Source organism: Hyperolius riggenbachi, chromosome 3 (genome assembly GCF_040937935.1).
Source record: "Hyperolius riggenbachi isolate aHypRig1 chromosome 3, aHypRig1.pri, whole genome shotgun sequence".
Classification (NCBI taxonomy): domain Eukaryota; kingdom Metazoa; phylum Chordata; class Amphibia; order Anura; family Hyperoliidae; genus Hyperolius; species Hyperolius riggenbachi.
This window is the reverse complement of record NC_090648.1, coordinates 3,398,266-3,416,630: the sequence shown is the minus strand read 5'-3', so window position 1 is coordinate 3,416,630 and position 18,365 is coordinate 3,398,266. Positions and strand designations below refer to the sequence as shown.

Sequence of the window (18,365 nt, the reverse complement as noted above, 5' to 3'; positions counted from 1 at the left end):
GTGGGGACGGAGCAGTAGTATCATACAGCAGTGGCAGAGAGTGGGGGAGGAGCAGTAGTATCACACAGCAGTGGCAGAGGGTGGAGGCGGAGCAGTAGTATTACACAGCAGTGGCAGAGGGTGGGGGCAGAGCAGTAGTATCACACAGCAGTGGCAGAGGGTGGGGGCGGAGCAGTAGTATCATACAGCAGTGGCAGAGAGTGGGGGAGGAGCAGTAGTATCACACAGCAGTGGCAGAGGGTGGAGGTGGAGCAATATTATCACACATCAGTGGCAGAGGGTGGGGGCAGAGCAGTAGTATCACACAGCAGTGGCAGAGGGAGGAGCAGTAGTATCACACAGCAGTGGCAGAGGGTGGGGCGGAGCAGTAGTATCACACAGCAGTGGCAGAGGGTGGAGGCGGAGCAGTAGTATCACACAGCAGTGGCAGAGGGAGGAGCAGTAGTATCACACAGCAGTGGCAGAGGGTGGGGCGGAGCAGTAGTATCACACAGCAGTGGCAGAGGGTGGGGCAGAGCAGCAGTATCACACAGCAGTGGCAGAGGGAGAGGGCGGAGCAGTAGAATCACACAGCAGTGGCAGAGGGTGGGGGGCGGAGCAGTAGTATACAGCAGTGGCAGAGGGTGGGGGAGGAGCTGTAGTATAATACAGCAGTAGCAGAGGGTGGGGACGGAGCAGTAGTATCACACAGCAGTGGCAGAGGGTGGGGACGGAGCAGTAGTATCACACAGCAGTGGCAGAGAGTGGGGGAGGAGCAGTAGTATCACAAAGCAGTTGCAGAGGGTGGGGACGGAGCAGTAGTATCACACAGCAGTGGCAGAGGGTGGGGGCGGAGCAGTATCACACAGCAGTGGCAGAGGGTGGGGGCGGAGCAGTAGTATCACACAGCAGTGGCAGATGGTGGGGCAGAGCAGTAGTATCACACAGCAGTGGCAGAGGGTGGGGACGGAGCAGTAGTATCATACAGCAGTGGCAGAGGGTGGGGCGGAGCAGTAGTATCACACAGCAGTGGCAGAGAGTGGGGGAGGAGCAGTAGTATCACACAGCAGTAGCAGAGGGTGGGGGCGGAGCAGTATCACACAGCAGTGGCAGAGGGTGGGGGCGGAGCAGTATCACACAGCAGTGGCAGAGGGTGGGGGCGGAGCAGTATCACACAGCAGTGGCAGAGAGTGGGGGAGGAGCAGTAGTATCACACAGCAGTAGCAGAGGGTGGGGGCGGAGCAGTATCACACAGCAGTGGCAGAGGGTGGGGGCGGAGCAGTATCACACAGCAGTGGCAGAGGGTGTTGGCAGATCAGCAGTATCATACAGCAGTAGCAGAGGGTGGGGGCGGAGCAGTAGTATCACACAGCAGTAGCAGAGGGTGGGGGCGGAGCAGTAGTATCACACAGCAGTGGCAGAGGGAGAGGGCAGAGCAGTAGTATCATACAGCAGTAGCAGAGTGTGGGGGCGGAGCAGTAGTATCATACAGCAGTGGCAGAGAGTGGAGGCGGAGCAGTAGTATCACAAAGCAGTGGCAGAGGGTGGGGGCGGAGCAGTAGTATCACAGCAGTGGCAGAGGGTGGGGGCGGAGCAGTAGTATCACACAGCAGTGGCAGAGGGTGGAGGCAGAGCAGTAGTATCACACAGCAGTGGCAGAGCAGTAGTATCACACAGCAGTGGCAGAGGGTGGGGGCGGAGCAGTAGTATCACACAGCAGTGGCAGAGGGAGGAGCAGTAGTATCACACAGCAGTGGCAGAGAGTGGGGGAGGAGCAGTAGTATCACACAGCAGTGGCAGAGGGTGGGGGCGGAGCAGTAGTATCACACAGCAGTGGCAGAGGGTGGGGGAGGAGCAGTAGTATCACACAGCAGTGGCAGAGGGTGGGGGCGGAGCAGTAGTATCACACAGCAGTGGCAGAGGGTGGGGGCGGAGCAGTAGTATCACACAGCAGTGGCAGAGGGAGGAGCAGTAGTATCACACAGCAGTGGCAGATGGTGGGGCGGAGCAGTAGTATCACACAGCAGTGGCAGAGGGTGGGGACGGAGCAGTAGTATCATACAGCAGTGGCAGAGAGTGGGGGAGGAGCAGTAGTATCACACAGCAGTGGCAGAGGGTGGAGGCGGAGCAGTAGTATTACACAGCAGTGGCAGAGGGTGGGGGCAGAGCAGTAGTATCACACAGCAGTGGCAGAGGGTGGGGGCGGAGCAGTAGTATCATACAGCAGTGGCAGAGAGTGGGGGAGGAGCAGTAGTATCACACAGCAGTGGCAGAGGGTGGGGACGGAGCAGTAGTATCATACAGCAGTGGCAGAGAGTGGGGGAGGAGCAGTAGTATCACACAGCAGTGGCAGAGGGTGGGGGCGGAGCAGTAGTATCACAAAGCAGTGGCAGAGGGTGGGGGCGGAGCAGTAGTATCACAAAGCAGTGGCAGAGGGTGGGGGGCGGAGCAGTAGTATCACACAGCAGTGGCAGAGGGAGAGGGCGGAGCAGTAGTATCATACAGCAGTGGCAGAGGGTGGGGGCGGAGCAGTAGTATCACAGCAGTAGCAGAGGGTGGGGGCGGAGCAGTAGTATAACACAGCAGTGGCAGAGGGTGGGGGGCGGAGCAGTAGTATCACACAGCAGTGGCAGAGGGTGGGGGGCGGAGCAGTAGTATCACACAGCAGTGGCAGAGGGTGGGGACGGAGCAGTAGTATCATACAGCAGTGGCAGAGAGTGGGGGAGGAGCAGTAGTATCACACAGCAGTGGCAGAGGGTGGAGGTGGAGCAATATTATCACACATCAGTGGCAGAGGGTGGGGGCAGAGCAGTAGTATCACACAGCAGTGGCAGATGGAGGAGCAGTAGTATCACACAGCAGTGGCAGAGGGTGGGGCGGAGCAGTAGTATCACACAGCAGTGGCAGAGGGTGGAGGCGGAGCAGTAGTATCACACAGCAGTGGCAGAGGGAGGAGCAGTAGTATCACACAGCAGTGGCAGAGGGTGGGGCAGAGCAGCAGTATCACACAGCAGTGGCAGAGGGTGGGGGGCGGAGCAGTAGTATACAGCAGTGGCAGAGGGTGGGGGGCGGAGCAGAAGTATCACACAGCAGTGGCAGAGGGTGGGGCAGAGCAGTAGTATCACACAGCAGTGGCAGAGGGTGGGGGCGGAGCAGTAGTATCACACAGCAGTGGCAGAGGGTGGGGGGCGGAGCAGTAGTATCACACAGCAGTGGCAGAGGGTGGGGACGGAGCAGTAGTATCATACAGCAGTGGCAGAGAGTGGGGGAGGAGCAGTAGTATCACACATCAGTGGCAGAGGGTGGGGGGCGGAGCAGTAGTATCACACAGCAGTGGCAGATGGTGGGGCGGAGCAGTAGTATCACACAGCAGTGGCAGAGGGTGGGGCAGAGCAGCAGTATCACACAGCAGTGGCAGAGGGCGGAGCAGTAGAATCACACAGCAGTGGCAGAGGGTGGGGGGCGGAGCAGTAGTATACAGCAGTGGCAGAGGGTGGAGGCGGAGCAGTAGTATCACACAGCAGTTGCAGAGGGTGGGGCAGAGCAGTAGTATCACACAGCAGTGGCAGAGGGTGGGGGGCAGAGCAGCACTATCATACAGCAGTGGCAGAGGGTGGGGGCGGAGCAGTAGTATCACACAGCAGTGGCAGAGAGTGGGGGAGGCAGAGCAGTATTATCACACAGCAGTGGCAGAGAGTGGGGGAGGAGCAGTAGTATCACACAGCAGTGGCAGAGGGAGGGAGCGGAGCAGTAGTATCACACAGCAGTGGCAGAGGGTGGGGGCGGAGCAGTAGTATCAAACAGCAGTGGCAGAGGGTGGGGCGGAGCAGTAGTATCACACAGCAGTGGCAGAGGGTGGGGCAGAGCAGTAGTATCACACAGCAGTGGCAGAGGGAGAGGGCGGAGCAGTAGTATCATACAGCAGTAGCAGAGGGTGGGGCGGAGCAGTAGTATCACACAGCAGTGGCAGAGGGTGGGGGCGGAGCAGTAGTATCACACAGCAGTGGCAGAGGGTGGGGGAGGAGCAGTAGTATCACACAGCAGTGGCAGAGTGGGGGAGGCAGAGCAGTAGTATCACACAGCAGTGGCAGAGGGTGGGGGCGGAGCAGTAGTATCACCCAGCAGTGGCAGAGGGTGGGGGCAGAGCAGTAGTATCACACAGCAGTGGCAGAGGGTGGGGGCGGAGCAGTAGTATCACACAGCAGTGGCAGAGGGTGGGGGCGGAGCAGTAGTATCACAGCAGTAGCAGAGGGTGGGGCGGAGCAGTAGTATCACACAGCAGTGGCAGAGGGAGAGGGTGGAGCAATATTATCATACAGCAGTGGCAGAGTGTGGGGGCGGAGCAGTAGTATAATACAGCAGTGGCAGAGGGTGGGGGCGGAGCAGTAGTATCACACAGCAGTGGCAGAGGGTGGGGAAGGAGCAGTAGTATCATACAGCAGTAGCAGAGGGTGGGGGCGGAGCAGTAGTATCACATAGCAGTGGCAGAGGGTGGAGGCGGAGCAGTAGTATCACACAGCAGTGGCAGAGGGTGGGGGCAGAGCAGTAGTATCACACAGCAGTGGCAGAGGGAGAGGGTGGAGCAATATTATCATACAGCAGTGGCAGAGTGTGGGGGCGGAGCAGTAGTATAATACAGCAGTGGCAGAGGGTGGGGGCAGAGCAGTAGTATCACACAGCAGTGGCAGAGGGAGAGGGCGGAGCAGTAGTATCACACAGCAGTGGCAGAGGGTGGGGAAGGAGCAGTAGTATCATACAGCAGTAGCAGAGGGTGGGGCAGAGCAGTAGTATCACATAGCAGTGGCAGAGGGTGGAGGCGGAGCAGTAGTATCACACAGCTAATATATAACAAATGCCTCAATTGTAGGGCAGTGTCAAATGGGGATATGATGGATCTAGGAATAGAATGGTAATACCATAAACATAAAAGATATAATAAATATCCTCGTCATGCACATGCCAACAAAATACATGTAAAGCGAAAATAGAACTGAGAATTGGCTCTTGGGTGCATGAAAAGGACAGAAACTTTATTCATATATCAAACAATGTCAACCAGCATGAAAAAATATATATATACACAATACAAATATCCCATGAATATTCAAAACACCCCCATAAAATTACTCCTCACAAACCCCGTAACATCTCAGGGGCTGCAGTCCCCCGTAAATGATATGTACATATTTTGTGGTAACCTGCACCATGGAGATTTGGTAATAGTGCCACTCATATAGATGGAACGGCCAGAGATTCAGCCCCAGCCTGTAATGAGCAATTCATAGCCAGCATCTACAAGCACAGCTCATGAGTGATATTCCTGAAGCATGTAATGGACACAAGGGAGCAAGTTGAGCAGCAGCATCCAGAAAGGCACACATAAGCACAAAACCACACTGGAGCTTGAAGCAGATGGACAGCATCTAAGCAGAGAAATGGCAAGCAATAAACATAGCCAATGATGTAGCCTAGTGATAGGCAGTAATCCATGTAGGCAGACAGTCCTCCAGTTGCAACCTATACACAGGTGAAGCAAAGCTGAGAAATCTCACAGGTGAGAGCAAAGCATGTGTGGCAGATGCAGTTAACAGTCCCCCAATCGCAGGGCATGTGCAGCCAGGCAAGCGTGTGTGTGCTTAAAATGGTGTCCACCTCATAGTTACCATACTTCAGAAGCAAAGTTCATATGGCAGTCCAGGTACATGTTGAGCTTCCCTTGTACTGACAATCGGCTAGCTTGAGTGGCCTGTATGTGAAAAGTCCATGGGACCAAGGAGGTGCAGGCTGGAGGGGATGTGGGAGTAAGAAGGACGCTGTCAGGAGAAGCCTGACATGTTTCGCCACATCTAGCGGCCTTAGTATCACACAGCAGTGGCAGAGGGTGGGGGGAGGAGCAGTAGTATCACACAGCAGTGGCAGAGGGTGGAGGCGGAGCAGTAGTATCACACAGCAGTGGCAGAGGGTGGAGGCGGAGCAGTAGTATCACACAGCAGTGGCAGAGGGTGGGGGCGGAGCAGTAGTATCACACAGCAGTGGCAGAGGGTGGGGGGAGGAGCAGTAGTATCACACAGCAGTGGCAGAGGGTGGGGCGGAGCAGTAGTATCACACAGCAGTGGCAGAGGGTGGGGCAGAGCAGTAGTATCACACAGCAGTGGCAGAGGGTGGGGCGGAGCAGTAGTATCACACAGCAGACGCAGATGGTGGGGCGGAGCAGTAGTATCACACAGCAGTGGCAGAGGGTGGGGCGGAGCAGTAGTATCACACAGCAGTGGCAGAGGGTGGGGGAGGAGCAGTAGTATCACACAGCAGTGGCAGAGGGTGGAGGCGGAGCAGTAGTATCACACAGCAGTGGCAGAGGGTGGAGGCGGAGCAGTAGTATCACACAGCAGTGGCAGAGGGTGGGGGCGGAGCAGTAGTATCACACAGCAGTGGCAGAGGGTGGGGGGAGGAGCAGTAGTATCACACAGCAGTGGCAGAGGGTGGGGCGGAGCAGTAGTATCACACAGCAGTGGCAGAGGGTGGGGCAGAGCAGTAGTATCACACAGCAGTGGCAGAGGGTGGGGCGGAGCAGTAGTATCACACAGCAGACGCAGATGGTGGGGCGGAGCAGTAGTATCACACAGCAGTGGCAGAGGGTGGGGCGGAGCAGTATCACACAGCAGTGGCAGAGGGTGGGGGCGGAGCAGTAGTATTACACAGCAGTGGCAGAGGGTGGGGGCGGAGCAGTAGTATTACACAGCAGACGCAGAGAGGTTAGTAAAAACGGGGGCATCATCTAAACGATCAGAGGAACCAAATACCGCCTGTCTGTTTGCTTGGGGAGGTCTCTTAGGACGCAGTCTACACCCGCTGCCCCACCCCCTCATTACACCCAATCATGGCCTGGCCCCACAGAACATCTCACCCAGGAAGGCATTGGGAATGGTGATCTTCAGCCACATGCGATCTCGAACCTCGAGGCCCGATTCTGGGGATGCCATGGCCTTCACGACTGACACCATGTCTGTGTGTATGGAGAGGCTGAAGAGAGAGACCGGCGGGAGGCCGTGCGACACTGCGGAGACAGACAGTCACCCATTAAAGACAGGACACTCACGCTGTGTGAGGTGCTGGACGTTACACTTTAGACACAGAGAGAGCGTACATTACACCTCAGACACAGAGAGAGCGTACATTGCACCTCAGGCACAGAGAGAGCGTACATTATACCTCAGACACAGAGAGAGCGCACATTACACCGCCGACACAGAGAGAGCGTACATTACAGCTCAGACACAGAGAGAGCGTACATTACACCTCAGACACAGAGAGAGCGTACATTACACCTCAGACACAGAGAGAGCGTACATTACACCTCAGACACAGAGAGAGCGTACATTACACCTCAGACACAGAGAGAGCGTACATTACACCTCAGACACAGAGAGAGCGTACATTACACCTCAGACACAGAGAGAGCGTACATTACACCTCAGACACAGAGAGAGCGTACATTACACCTCAGACACAGAGAGAGCGTACATTACACCTCAGACACAGAGAGAGCGTACATTACACCTCAGACACAGAGAGAATGTACATTACATGACAGTGTGTACATGAGACTTCGGCGCAGGATAGAGAGAGCGTACATTACACCTCAGACACAGAGAGAGCGTACATTACACCTCAGACACAGAGAGAGCGTACATTACAGCTGCCAGCTAGGCCACTCACACTCTGTCTCCGTCACGGAGGTGCTGGATGTCATGCTGCTCATGGATGCACTGCCGGGGTACACGGGGAAGGAGCCGCTCAGCGCTGCCGAGTGTGACACCCAGGCTGCCGGATCTATAGGCTGGATGGGCTCATCTGCAAACAAGAAAACCACAGTGAAAGGGAGGAACAGAGGAGTCTTGTGGTATGTGCCACGGCCGCTACCAACACCCACCAAACCATACTCACTGCGGGGAAGAGTGAAGTATCCTTGCGGAGACGGATCCCAACACTTTGCTACAGTCAGGATGATGGGCCTGAAACAGAGAGAACACACATTACACCTCAGACACAGAGAGAGCGTACATTACACCTCAGACACAGAGAGAGCGTACATTACACCTCAGACACAGAGAGGGTACATTACACCTCAGGCACAGAGAGAGCGTACATTACACCGCAGACACAGAGAGAGCGTACATTACACCTCAGACACAGAAAGAGCGTACATTACACCGCAGACTCAGAAAGAGCGTACATTACACCTCAGGCACAGAGAGAGCGTACATTACACCTCAGGCACAGAGAGAGAGCGTACATTACACCTCAGGCACAGAGAGAGCGTACATTACACCTCAGGCACAGAGAGAGCGTACATTACACCTCAGGCACAGAGAGAGCGTACATTACACCGCAGACACAGAGAGAGCGTACATTACACCGCAGACACAGAGAGAGCGTACATTACACCGCAGACACAGAGAGAGCGTACATTACACCTCAGGCACAGAGAGAGCGTACCTTACACCTCAGGCACAGAGAGAGCGTACCTTACACCTCAGGCACAGAGAGAGCGTACCTTACACCTCAGGCACAGAGAGAGCGTACATTACACCCCAGGCACAGAGAGAGCGTACATTACAGCTCAGACACAGAGAGAGCGTACATTACAGCTCAGACACAGAGAGAGCGTACATTACAGCTCAGACACAGAGAGAGCGTACATTACAGCTCAGACACAGAGAGAGCGTACATTACAGCTCAGACACAGAGAGAGCGTACATTACAGCTCAGACACAGAGAGAGCGTACATTACAGCTCAGACACAGAGAGAGCGTACATTACACCTCAGACACAGAGAGAGCGTACATTACACCTCAGACACAGAGAGAGCGTACATTACACCTCAGACACAGAGAGAGCGTACATTACACCTCAGACACAGAGAGAGCGTACATTACACCTCAGACACAGAGAGAGCGTACATTACACCTCAGACACAGAGAGAGCGTACATTACAGCTCAGACACAGAGAGAGCGTACATTACAGCTCAGACACAGAGAGAGCGTACATTACAGCTCAGACACAGAGAGAGCGTACATTACAGCTCAGACACAGAGAGAGCGTACATTACAGCTCAGACACAGAGAGAGCGTACATTACAGCTCAGACACAGAGAGAGCGTTCATTACACCTCAGACACAGAGAGAGCGTACATTACACCTCAGACACAGAGAGAGCGTACATTACACCTCAGACACAGAGAGAGCGTACATTACACCTCAGGCACAGAGAGAGCGTACATTACAGCTCAGACACAGAGAGAGCGTACATTACAGCTCAGACACAGAGAGAGAGCGTACATTACACCTCAGGCACAGAGAGAGCGTACCTTACACCTCAGGCACAGATAGAGCGTACATTACACCTCAGGCACAGATAGAGCGTACATTACACCTCAGGCACAGATAGAGCGTACATTACACCTCAGGCACAGATAGAGCGTACATTACACCTCAGGCACAGAGAGAGCGTACATTACAGCTCAGACACAGAGAGAGCGTACATTACAGCTCAGACACAGAGAGAGCGTACATTACAGCTCAGACACAGAGAGAGCGTACATTACAGCTCAGACACAGAGAGAGCGTACATTACAGCTCAGACACAGAGAGAGCGTAAATTACAGCTCAGACACAGAGAGAGCGTACATTTCACCTCAGACACAGAGAGAGCGTACATTACACCTCAGGCACAGAGAGAGCGTACATTACACCTCAGGCACAGAGAGAGCGTACATTACACCTCAGACACAGAGAGAGCGTATCTTACACCTCAGGCACAGAGAGAGCGTACCTTACACCTCAGGCACAGAGAGCGTACATTACACCTCAGGCACAGAGAGAGCGTACATTACACCTCAGGCACAGAGAGAGCGTACATTACACCTCAGGCACAGAGAGAGCGTACATTACACCTCAGGCACAGAGAGAGCGTACATTACACCTCAGACACAGAGAGCGTACATTACACCTCAGGCACAGAGAGAGCGTACATTTCACCTCAGGCACAGAGAGAGCGTACATTTCACCTCAGGCACAGAGAGAGCGTACATTACACCTCAGGCACAGAGAGAGCGTACATTACACCTCAGGCACAGAGAGAGCGTACATTACACCTCAGGCACAGAGAGAGCGTACATTACACCTCAGACACAGAGAGAGCGTACATTACACCTCAGAAACAGAGCGTACCTTACACCTCAGGCACAGAGCGAGCGTACATTACACCTCAGACACAGAGAGAGCGTACATTACACCTCAGACACAGAGAGAGCGTACATTACAGCTCAGACACAGAGAGAGCGTACCTTACACCTCAGGCACAGAGAGAGCGTACATTACACCTCAGGCACAAAGAGAGTGTACATTACACCTCAGGCACAGAGAGAGCGTACATTACACCTCAGACACAGAGCGTACATTACACCTCAGACACAGAGAGAGCGTACATTACACCTCAGACACAGAGCGTACATTACACCTCAGGCACAGAGAGAGCGTACATTACACCTCAGGCACAGAGAGAGCGTACATTACACCTCAGGCACAGAGAGAGCGTACATTACACCTCAGACACAGAGCGTACATTACACCTCAGACACAGAGAGAGCGTACATTGCACCTCAGGCACAGAGAGAGCGTACATTATACCTCAGACACAGAGAGAGCGCACATTACACCGCCGACACAGAGAGAGCGTACATTACAGCTCAGACACAGAGAGAGCGTACATTACAGCTCAGACACAGAGAGAGCGTACATTACAGCTCACACACAGAGAGAGCGTACATTACACCGCAGACACAGAGAGAGCGTACATTACACCTCAGGCACAGAGCGAGCGTACCTTACACCTCAGGCACAGAGAGAGCGTACCTTACACCTCAGGCACAGAGAGAGCGTACCTTACACCTCAGACACAGAGAGAGCGTACATTACACCTCAGGCACAGAGAGAGCGTACATTACACCTCAGGCACAGAGAGAGCGTATATTACACCTCAGACACAGAGAGAGCGTACATTGCATCTCAGACACAGAGAGAGCGTACATTACACTGCAGACACAGAGAGAGTGTACATTTCACCTCAGGCACAGAGAGCACATTACAGCTCAGACACAGAGAGAGCGTACATTACACCTCAGACACAGAGAGAGCGTACATTACACCTCAGGCACAGAGAGAGCGTACATTTCACCGCAGACACAGAGAGCGTACATTACACCTCAGGCACAGAGAGAGTGTACATTTCACCTCAGGCACAGAGAGAGCGTACATTACACCTCAGGCACAGAGAGAGCGTACAGTGCACCTCAGACACAAAGAGCACATTACAGCTCAGACACAGAGAGAGCGTACATTACACCTCAGACACAGAGAGAGCGTACATTACACCTCAGACACAGAGAGAGCGTACCTTACACCGCAGACACAGAGAGAGCGTACCATACACCGCAGACACAGAGAGAGCGTACATTACACCTCAGACACAGAGAGCGTACATTACACCTCAGACACAGAGCGAGCGTACCTTACACCTCAGGCACAGAGAGAGCGTACCTTACACCTCAGGCACAGAGAGAGCGTACCTTACACCTCAGGCACAGAGAGAGCGTACCTTACACCTCAGACACAGAGAGAGCGTACATTACACCTCAGGCACAGAGAGAGCGTACATTACACCTCAGGCACAGAGAGAGCGTACATTACACCTCAGGCACAGAGAGAGCGTACATTACAGCTCAGGCACAGAGAGAGCGTACATTACACCTCAGACACAGAGAGAGCGTACATTGCATCTCAGACACAGAGAGAGCGTACATTACACTGCAGACACAGAGAGAGTGTACATTTCACCTCAGGCACAGAGAGAGAGCGTACATTACACCTCAGGCACAGAGAGAGCGTACGTTTAACCTCAGACACAGAGAGAGCGTACATTACACCTCAGACACAGAGAGAGTGTACATTACACCTCAGGCACAGAGAGAGCGTACATTACACCTCAGGCACAGAGAGAGCGTACATTACACCTCAGACACAGAGAGAGCGTACATTACACCTCAGACACAGAGAGAGCGTACATTACACCTCAGGCACAGAGAGAGCGTACATTACACCTCAGGCACAAAGAGAGTGTACATTACACCTCAGGCACAGAGAGAGCGTACATTACACCTCAGGCACAGAGAGAGCGTACATTACACCTCAGGCACAGAGAGAGCGTACAGTACACCTCAGACACAAAGAGCACATTACAGCTCAGACACAGAGAGAGCGTACATAACACCTCAGACACAGAGAGAGCGTACATTTCACCGCAGACACAGAGAGAGCGTACATTTCACCTCAGGCACAGAGAGAGAGCGTACCTTACACCTCAGACACAGAGAGAGCGTACATTACACCTCAGACACAGAGAGAGCGTACATTTCACCTCAGGCACAGAGAGAGAGCGTACCTTACACCTCAGACACAGAGAGAGCGTACATAACACCTCAGACACAGAGAGAGCGTACATTTCACCGCAGACACAGAGAGAGCGTACATTACACCTCAGGCACAGAGAGAGAGCGTACCTTACACCTCAGACACAGAGAGAGCGTACATTACACCGCAGACACAGCGAGAGCGTACATTACACCTCAGACACAGAGAGAGCGTACATTTCACCTCAGGCACAAAGAGAGAGCGTACATTACACCTCAGGCACAGAGAGAGCGTACATTACACCTCAGACACAGAGAGAGCGTACATTACACCTCAGACACAGAGAGAGCGTACATTACACCTCAGGCACAGAGAGAGCGTACATTACACCTCAGGCACAGAGAGAGCGTACATTACAGCTCAGACACAGAGAGAGCGTACATTACAGCTCAGACACAGAGAGAGCGTACATTACAGCTCAGACACAGAGAGAGCGTACATTTCACCTCAGGCACAAAGAGAGAGCGTACATTACACCTCAGGCACAGAGAGAGCGTACCTTACATCTCAGACACAGAGAGAGCGTACATTACACCTCAGGCACAGAGAGAGCGTACATTACACCTCAGGCACAGAGAGAGCGTACATTACACCTCGGGCACAGAGAGAGCGTACATTACACCTCAGACACAGAGAGAGCGTACATTTCACCTCAGGCACAGAGAGAGAGCGTACCTTACACCTCAGACACAGAGAGAGCGTACATAACACCTCAGACACAGAGAGAGCGTACATTTCACCGCAGACACAGAGAGAGCGTACATTACACCTCAGGCACAGAGAGAGAGCGTACCTTACACCTCAGACACAGAGAGAGCGTACATTACACCGCAGACACAGCGAGAGCGTACATTACACCTCAGACACAGAGAGAGCGTACATTTCACCTCAGGCACAAAGAGAGAGCGTACATTACACCTCAGGCACAGAGAGAGCGTACATTACACCTCAGACACAGAGAGAGCGTACATTACACCTCAGACACAGAGAGAGCGTACATTACACCTCAGGCACAGAGAGAGCGTACATTACACCTCAGGCACAGAGAGAGCGTACATTACAGCTCAGACACAGAGAGAGCGTACATTACAGCTCAGACACAGAGAGAGCGTACATTACAGCTCAGACACAGAGAGAGCGTACATTTCACCTCAGGCACAAAGAGAGAGCGTACATTACACCTCAGGCACAGAGAGAGCGTACCTTACATCTCAGACACAGAGAGAGCGTACATTACACCTCAGGCACAGAGAGAGCGTACATTACACCTCAGGCACAGAGAGAGCGTACATTACACCTCGGGCACAGAGAGAGCGTACATTACACCTCAGGCACAGAGAGAGCGTACATTACACCTTAGGCACAGAGAGAGCGTACAGTACACCTCAGACACAGAGAGAGCGTACATAACACCTCAGACACAGAGAGAGCGTACATAACACCTCAGACACAGAGAGAGCGTACATTTCACCGCAGACACAGAGAGAGCGTACATTACACCTCAGGCACAGAGAGAGAGCGTACCTTACACCTCAGACACAGAGAGAGCGTACATTACACCGCAGACACAGAGAGAGCGTACATTACACCGCAGACACAGAGAGAGCGTACATTACACCGCAGACACAGAGAGAGCGTACATTTCACCTCAGGCACAAAGAGAGAGCGTACATTACACCTCAGGCACAGAGAGAGCGTACCTTACATCTCAGACACAGAGAGCGTACCTTACATCTCAGACACAGAGAGAGCGTACCTTACATCTCAGACACAGAGAGAGCGTACATTACACCTCAGACACAGAGAGAGCGTACATTACACCTCAGGCACAGAGAGAGCGTACATTACACCTCAGGCACAGAGAGAGCGTACATTACACCTCAGGCACAGAGAGAGCGTACATTACAGCTCAGACACAGAGAGAGCGTACATTACAGCTCAGACACAGAGAGAGCGTACATTACAGCTCAGACACAGAGAGAGCGTACATTTCACCGCAGACACAGAGAGAGCGTACATTACACCTCAGGCACAGAGAGAGAGCGTACCTTACACCGCAGACACAGAGAGAGCGTACATTACACCTCAGGCACAGAGAGAGCGTACATTACAGCTCAGACACAGAGAGAGCGTACATTACAGCTCAGACACAGAGAGAGCGTACATTTCACCGCAGACACAGAGAGAGCGTACATTACACCTCAGGCACAGAGAGAGAGCGTACCTTACATCTCAGACACAGAGAGAGCGTACATTACACCTCAGGCACAGAGAGAGCGTACATTACACCTCAGGCACAGAGAGAGCGTACATTACACCTTAGGCACAGAGAGAGCGTACAGTACACCTCAGACACAGAGAGCACATTACACCTCAGGCACAGAGAGAGCGTACATTACACCTCAGACACAGAGAGAGCGTACATTACACCTCAGACACAGAGAGAGCGTACATTACACCTCAGGCACAGAGAGCGTACATTACACCTCAGGCACAGAGAGCGTACATTACACCTCAGGCACAGAGAGCGTACATTACACCTCAGACACAGAGAGCACATTACAGCTCAGACACAGAGAGAGCGTACATTTCACCTCAGACACAGAGAGCACATTACAGCTCAGACACAGAGAGCACATTACAGCTCAGACACAGAGAGAGTGTACATTTCACCTCAGACACAGAGAGCACATTACAGCTCAGACACAGAGAGCACATTACACCTCAGACACAGAGAGCACATTACACCTCAGACACAGAGAGCACATTACACCTCAGACACAGAGAGAGCGTACATTACACCTCAGACACAGAGAGAGCGTACATTACACCTCAGGCACAGAGAGCGTACATTACACCTTAGGCACAGAGAGAGCGTACAGTACACCTCAGACACAGAGAGCACATTACAGCTCAGACACAGAGAGAGCGTACATTACACCTTAGACAGCGCTTAGAAAGCAGCTCCATAGTGATAGCCCTCTCCCGTATCTGGCTGCTTCCTCCTCTACTCACCCCGGCTTATGGACGATGTCTCTCAGGACTCTCACCGCGTCATCATTACTCATGTTCTCAAAATTTATATCATTCACCTGTGAAAGACCAAAAGCGTTACAGAAGACGGCCTCTGGCCCCCAGCAGTCTTATGCCTCCGCCCCTAAGCCGCGTGGCCACCGCCCCTCCGGCCCCAAGCCGCGTGGCCACCGCCCCTCCGGCCCCAAGCCGCGTGGCCACCGCCCCTCCGGCCCCAAGCCGCGTGGCCACCGCCCCTAAGCCGCGTGGCCACCGCCCCTAAGCCGCGTGGCCACCGCCCCTAAGCCGCGTGGCCACCGCCCCTAAGCCGCGTGGCCACCGCCCCTCCGGCCCCAAGCCGCGTGGCCACCGCCCCTCCGGCCCCAAGCCGCGTGGCCACCGCCCCTCCGGCCCCAAGCCGCGTGGCCACCGCCCCTCCGGCCCCAAGCCGCGTGGCCACCGCCCCTCCGGCCCCAAGCCGCGTGGCCACCGCCCCTCCGGCCCCAAGCCGCGTGGCCACCGCCCCTCCGGCCCCAAGCCGCGTGGCCACCGCCCCTCCGGCCCCAAGCCGCGTGGCCACCGCCCCTCCGGCCCCAAGCCGCGTGGCCACCGCCCCTCCGGCCCCAAGCCGCGTGGCCACCGCCCCTCCGGCCCCAAGCCGCGTGGCCACCGCCCCTCCGGCCCCAAGCCGCGTGGCCACCGCCCCTCCGGCCCCAAGCCGCGTGGCCACCGCCCCTCCGGCCCCAAGCCGCGTGGCCACCGCCCCTCCGGCCCCAAGCCGCGTGGCCACCGCCCCTCCGGCCCCAAGCCGCGTGGCCACCGCCCCTCCGGCCCCAAGCCGCGTGGCCACCGCCCCTCCGGCCCCAAGCCGCGTGGCCACCGCCCCTCCGGCCCCAAGCCGCGTGGCCACCGCCCCTCCGGCCCCAAGCCGCGTGGCCACCGCCCCTCCGGCCCCAAGCCGCGTGGCCACCGCCCCTCCGGCCCCAAGCCGCGTGGCCACCGCCCCTCCGGCCCCAAGCCGCGTGGCCACCGCCCCTCCGGCCCCAAGCCGCGTGGCCACCGCCCCTCCGGCCCCAAGCCGCGTGGCCACCGCCCCTCCGGCCCCAAGCCGCGTGGCCACCGCCCCTCCGGCCCCAAGCCGCGTGGCCACCGCCCCTCCGGCCCCAAGCCGCGTGGCCACCGCCCCTCCGGCCCCAAGCCGCGTGGCCACCGCCCCTCCGGCCCCAAGCCGCGTGGCCACCGCCCCTCCGGCCCCAAGCCGCGTGGCCACCGCCCCTCCGGCCCCAAGCCGCGTGGCCACCGCCCCTCCGGCCCCAAGCCGCGTGGCCACCGCCCCTCCGGCCCCAAGCCGCGTGGCCACCGCCCCTCCGGCCCCAAGCCGCATGGCCACCGCCCCTCCGGCCCCAAGCCTCATGGCCACCGCCCCTCCGGCCCAAAGCCACATGGCCACCGCCCCTCCGGCCCAAAGCCACATGGCCACCGCCCCTCCGGCCCAAAGCCACATGGCCACCGCCCCTCCGGCCCAAAGCCACATGGCCACCGCCCCTCCGGCCCAAAGCCACATGGCCACCGCCCCTCCGGCCCAAAGTCACATGGCCACCGCCCCTCCGGCCCAAAGTCACATGGCCACCGCCCCTCCGGCCCAAAGTCACATGGCCACCGCCCCTCCGGCCCAAAGTCACATGGCCACCGCCCCTCCGGCCCAAAGTCACATGGCCACCGCCCCTCCGGCCCAAAGTCACATGGCCACCGCCCCTCCGGCCCAAAGTCACATGGCCACCGCCCCTCCGGCCCAAAGTCACATGGCCACCGCCCCTCCGGCCCAAAGTCACATGGCCACCGCCCCTCCGGCCCAAAGTCACATGGCCACCGCCCCTCCGGCCCCAAGTCACATGGCCACCGCCCCTCCGGCCCCAAGTCACATGGCCACCGCCCCTCCGGCCCCAAGTCACATGGCCACCGCCCCTCTGGCCCCAAGTCACATGGCCACCGCCCCTCCAGGCCCCCGCCTCCATGGCCAGCGCCCCTCCCAACTCCCCAGGAAGTGTGCACTGACCTGCAGCAACATGTCTCCTGGCTCAATCCTCCCATCTGCAGCCACAGCGCCCCCCTTCATGATGGAGCCGATGTAGATCCCTCCATCTCCACGCTCGTTGCTCTGGCCCACAATGGAGATTCCCAGGAAATTATACTTCTCTGGTGATGGAAGATAATCAAGCATTGGAATGACTCTGAAACAGCATTGCATCCGGTAACTCTTCATAGTAGTGTGATGAAGCAGAAGCATCTCACCCTTATCCATAGGAAGGGAAGGAGCAGGAGCCTCAACTGCACCATGGAGAGGGGAGGAGCCTCAACTGCACCATAGAGGAGAGGAGGAGCTACACGTTGTACTATAGAGGGGAGTTGGAGCTATGCGCTGTACTATATAGAGGGGGGTGGAGCTACGTGCTGTACTATAGAGGGGAGGAGGAGCTACATGCTGTACTATAGAGGGGAGAAGGAGCTACATGCTGTACTATAGAGGGGAGGAGGAGCTACATGCTGTACTATAGAGGGGAGGTGGAGTTACGCTCTGTACTATAGAGGGGAGGAGGAGCTACATACTGTACTATAGAGGGGAAGTGGAGCTACATACTGTACTATAGAGGGGAGGTGGAGCTACATACTGTACTATAGAGGGGAGGTGGAGCTACGTGCTGTACTATAGAGGGGAGGTGGAGCTACGTGCTGTACTATAGAGGGGAGTAGCTACATACTGTACTATAGAGGGGAGGTGGAGCTACATGCTGTACTATAGAGGGGAGGTGGAGTTACGCTCTGTACTATAGAGGGGAGGTGGAGTT

The 18,365-nt window shown here is 55.9% G+C and overlaps 1 protein-coding gene across 1 annotated transcript in view; it reads right to left on the bottom strand.

Annotated features, from left to right (window-relative positions):
• Nucleotides 1–18,365, bottom strand: part of DVL2 (dishevelled segment polarity protein 2) — a 114,238-nt gene that overhangs the window by 51,814 nt on the left and 44,059 nt on the right. Inside the window, exons 8-12 of the mRNA XM_068273808.1 lie at nucleotides 17,576–17,715; nucleotides 15,523–15,599; nucleotides 7,924–7,991; nucleotides 7,696–7,830; nucleotides 6,884–7,033 (exon numbers count right to left, since the gene is read on the bottom strand). Coding sequence (XP_068129909.1) covers nucleotides 6,884–7,033; nucleotides 7,696–7,830; nucleotides 7,924–7,991; nucleotides 15,523–15,599; nucleotides 17,576–17,715 — 570 coding nt within the window. The remainder of the gene's footprint in view (nucleotides 1–6,883; nucleotides 7,034–7,695; nucleotides 7,831–7,923; nucleotides 7,992–15,522; nucleotides 15,600–17,575; nucleotides 17,716–18,365) is intronic.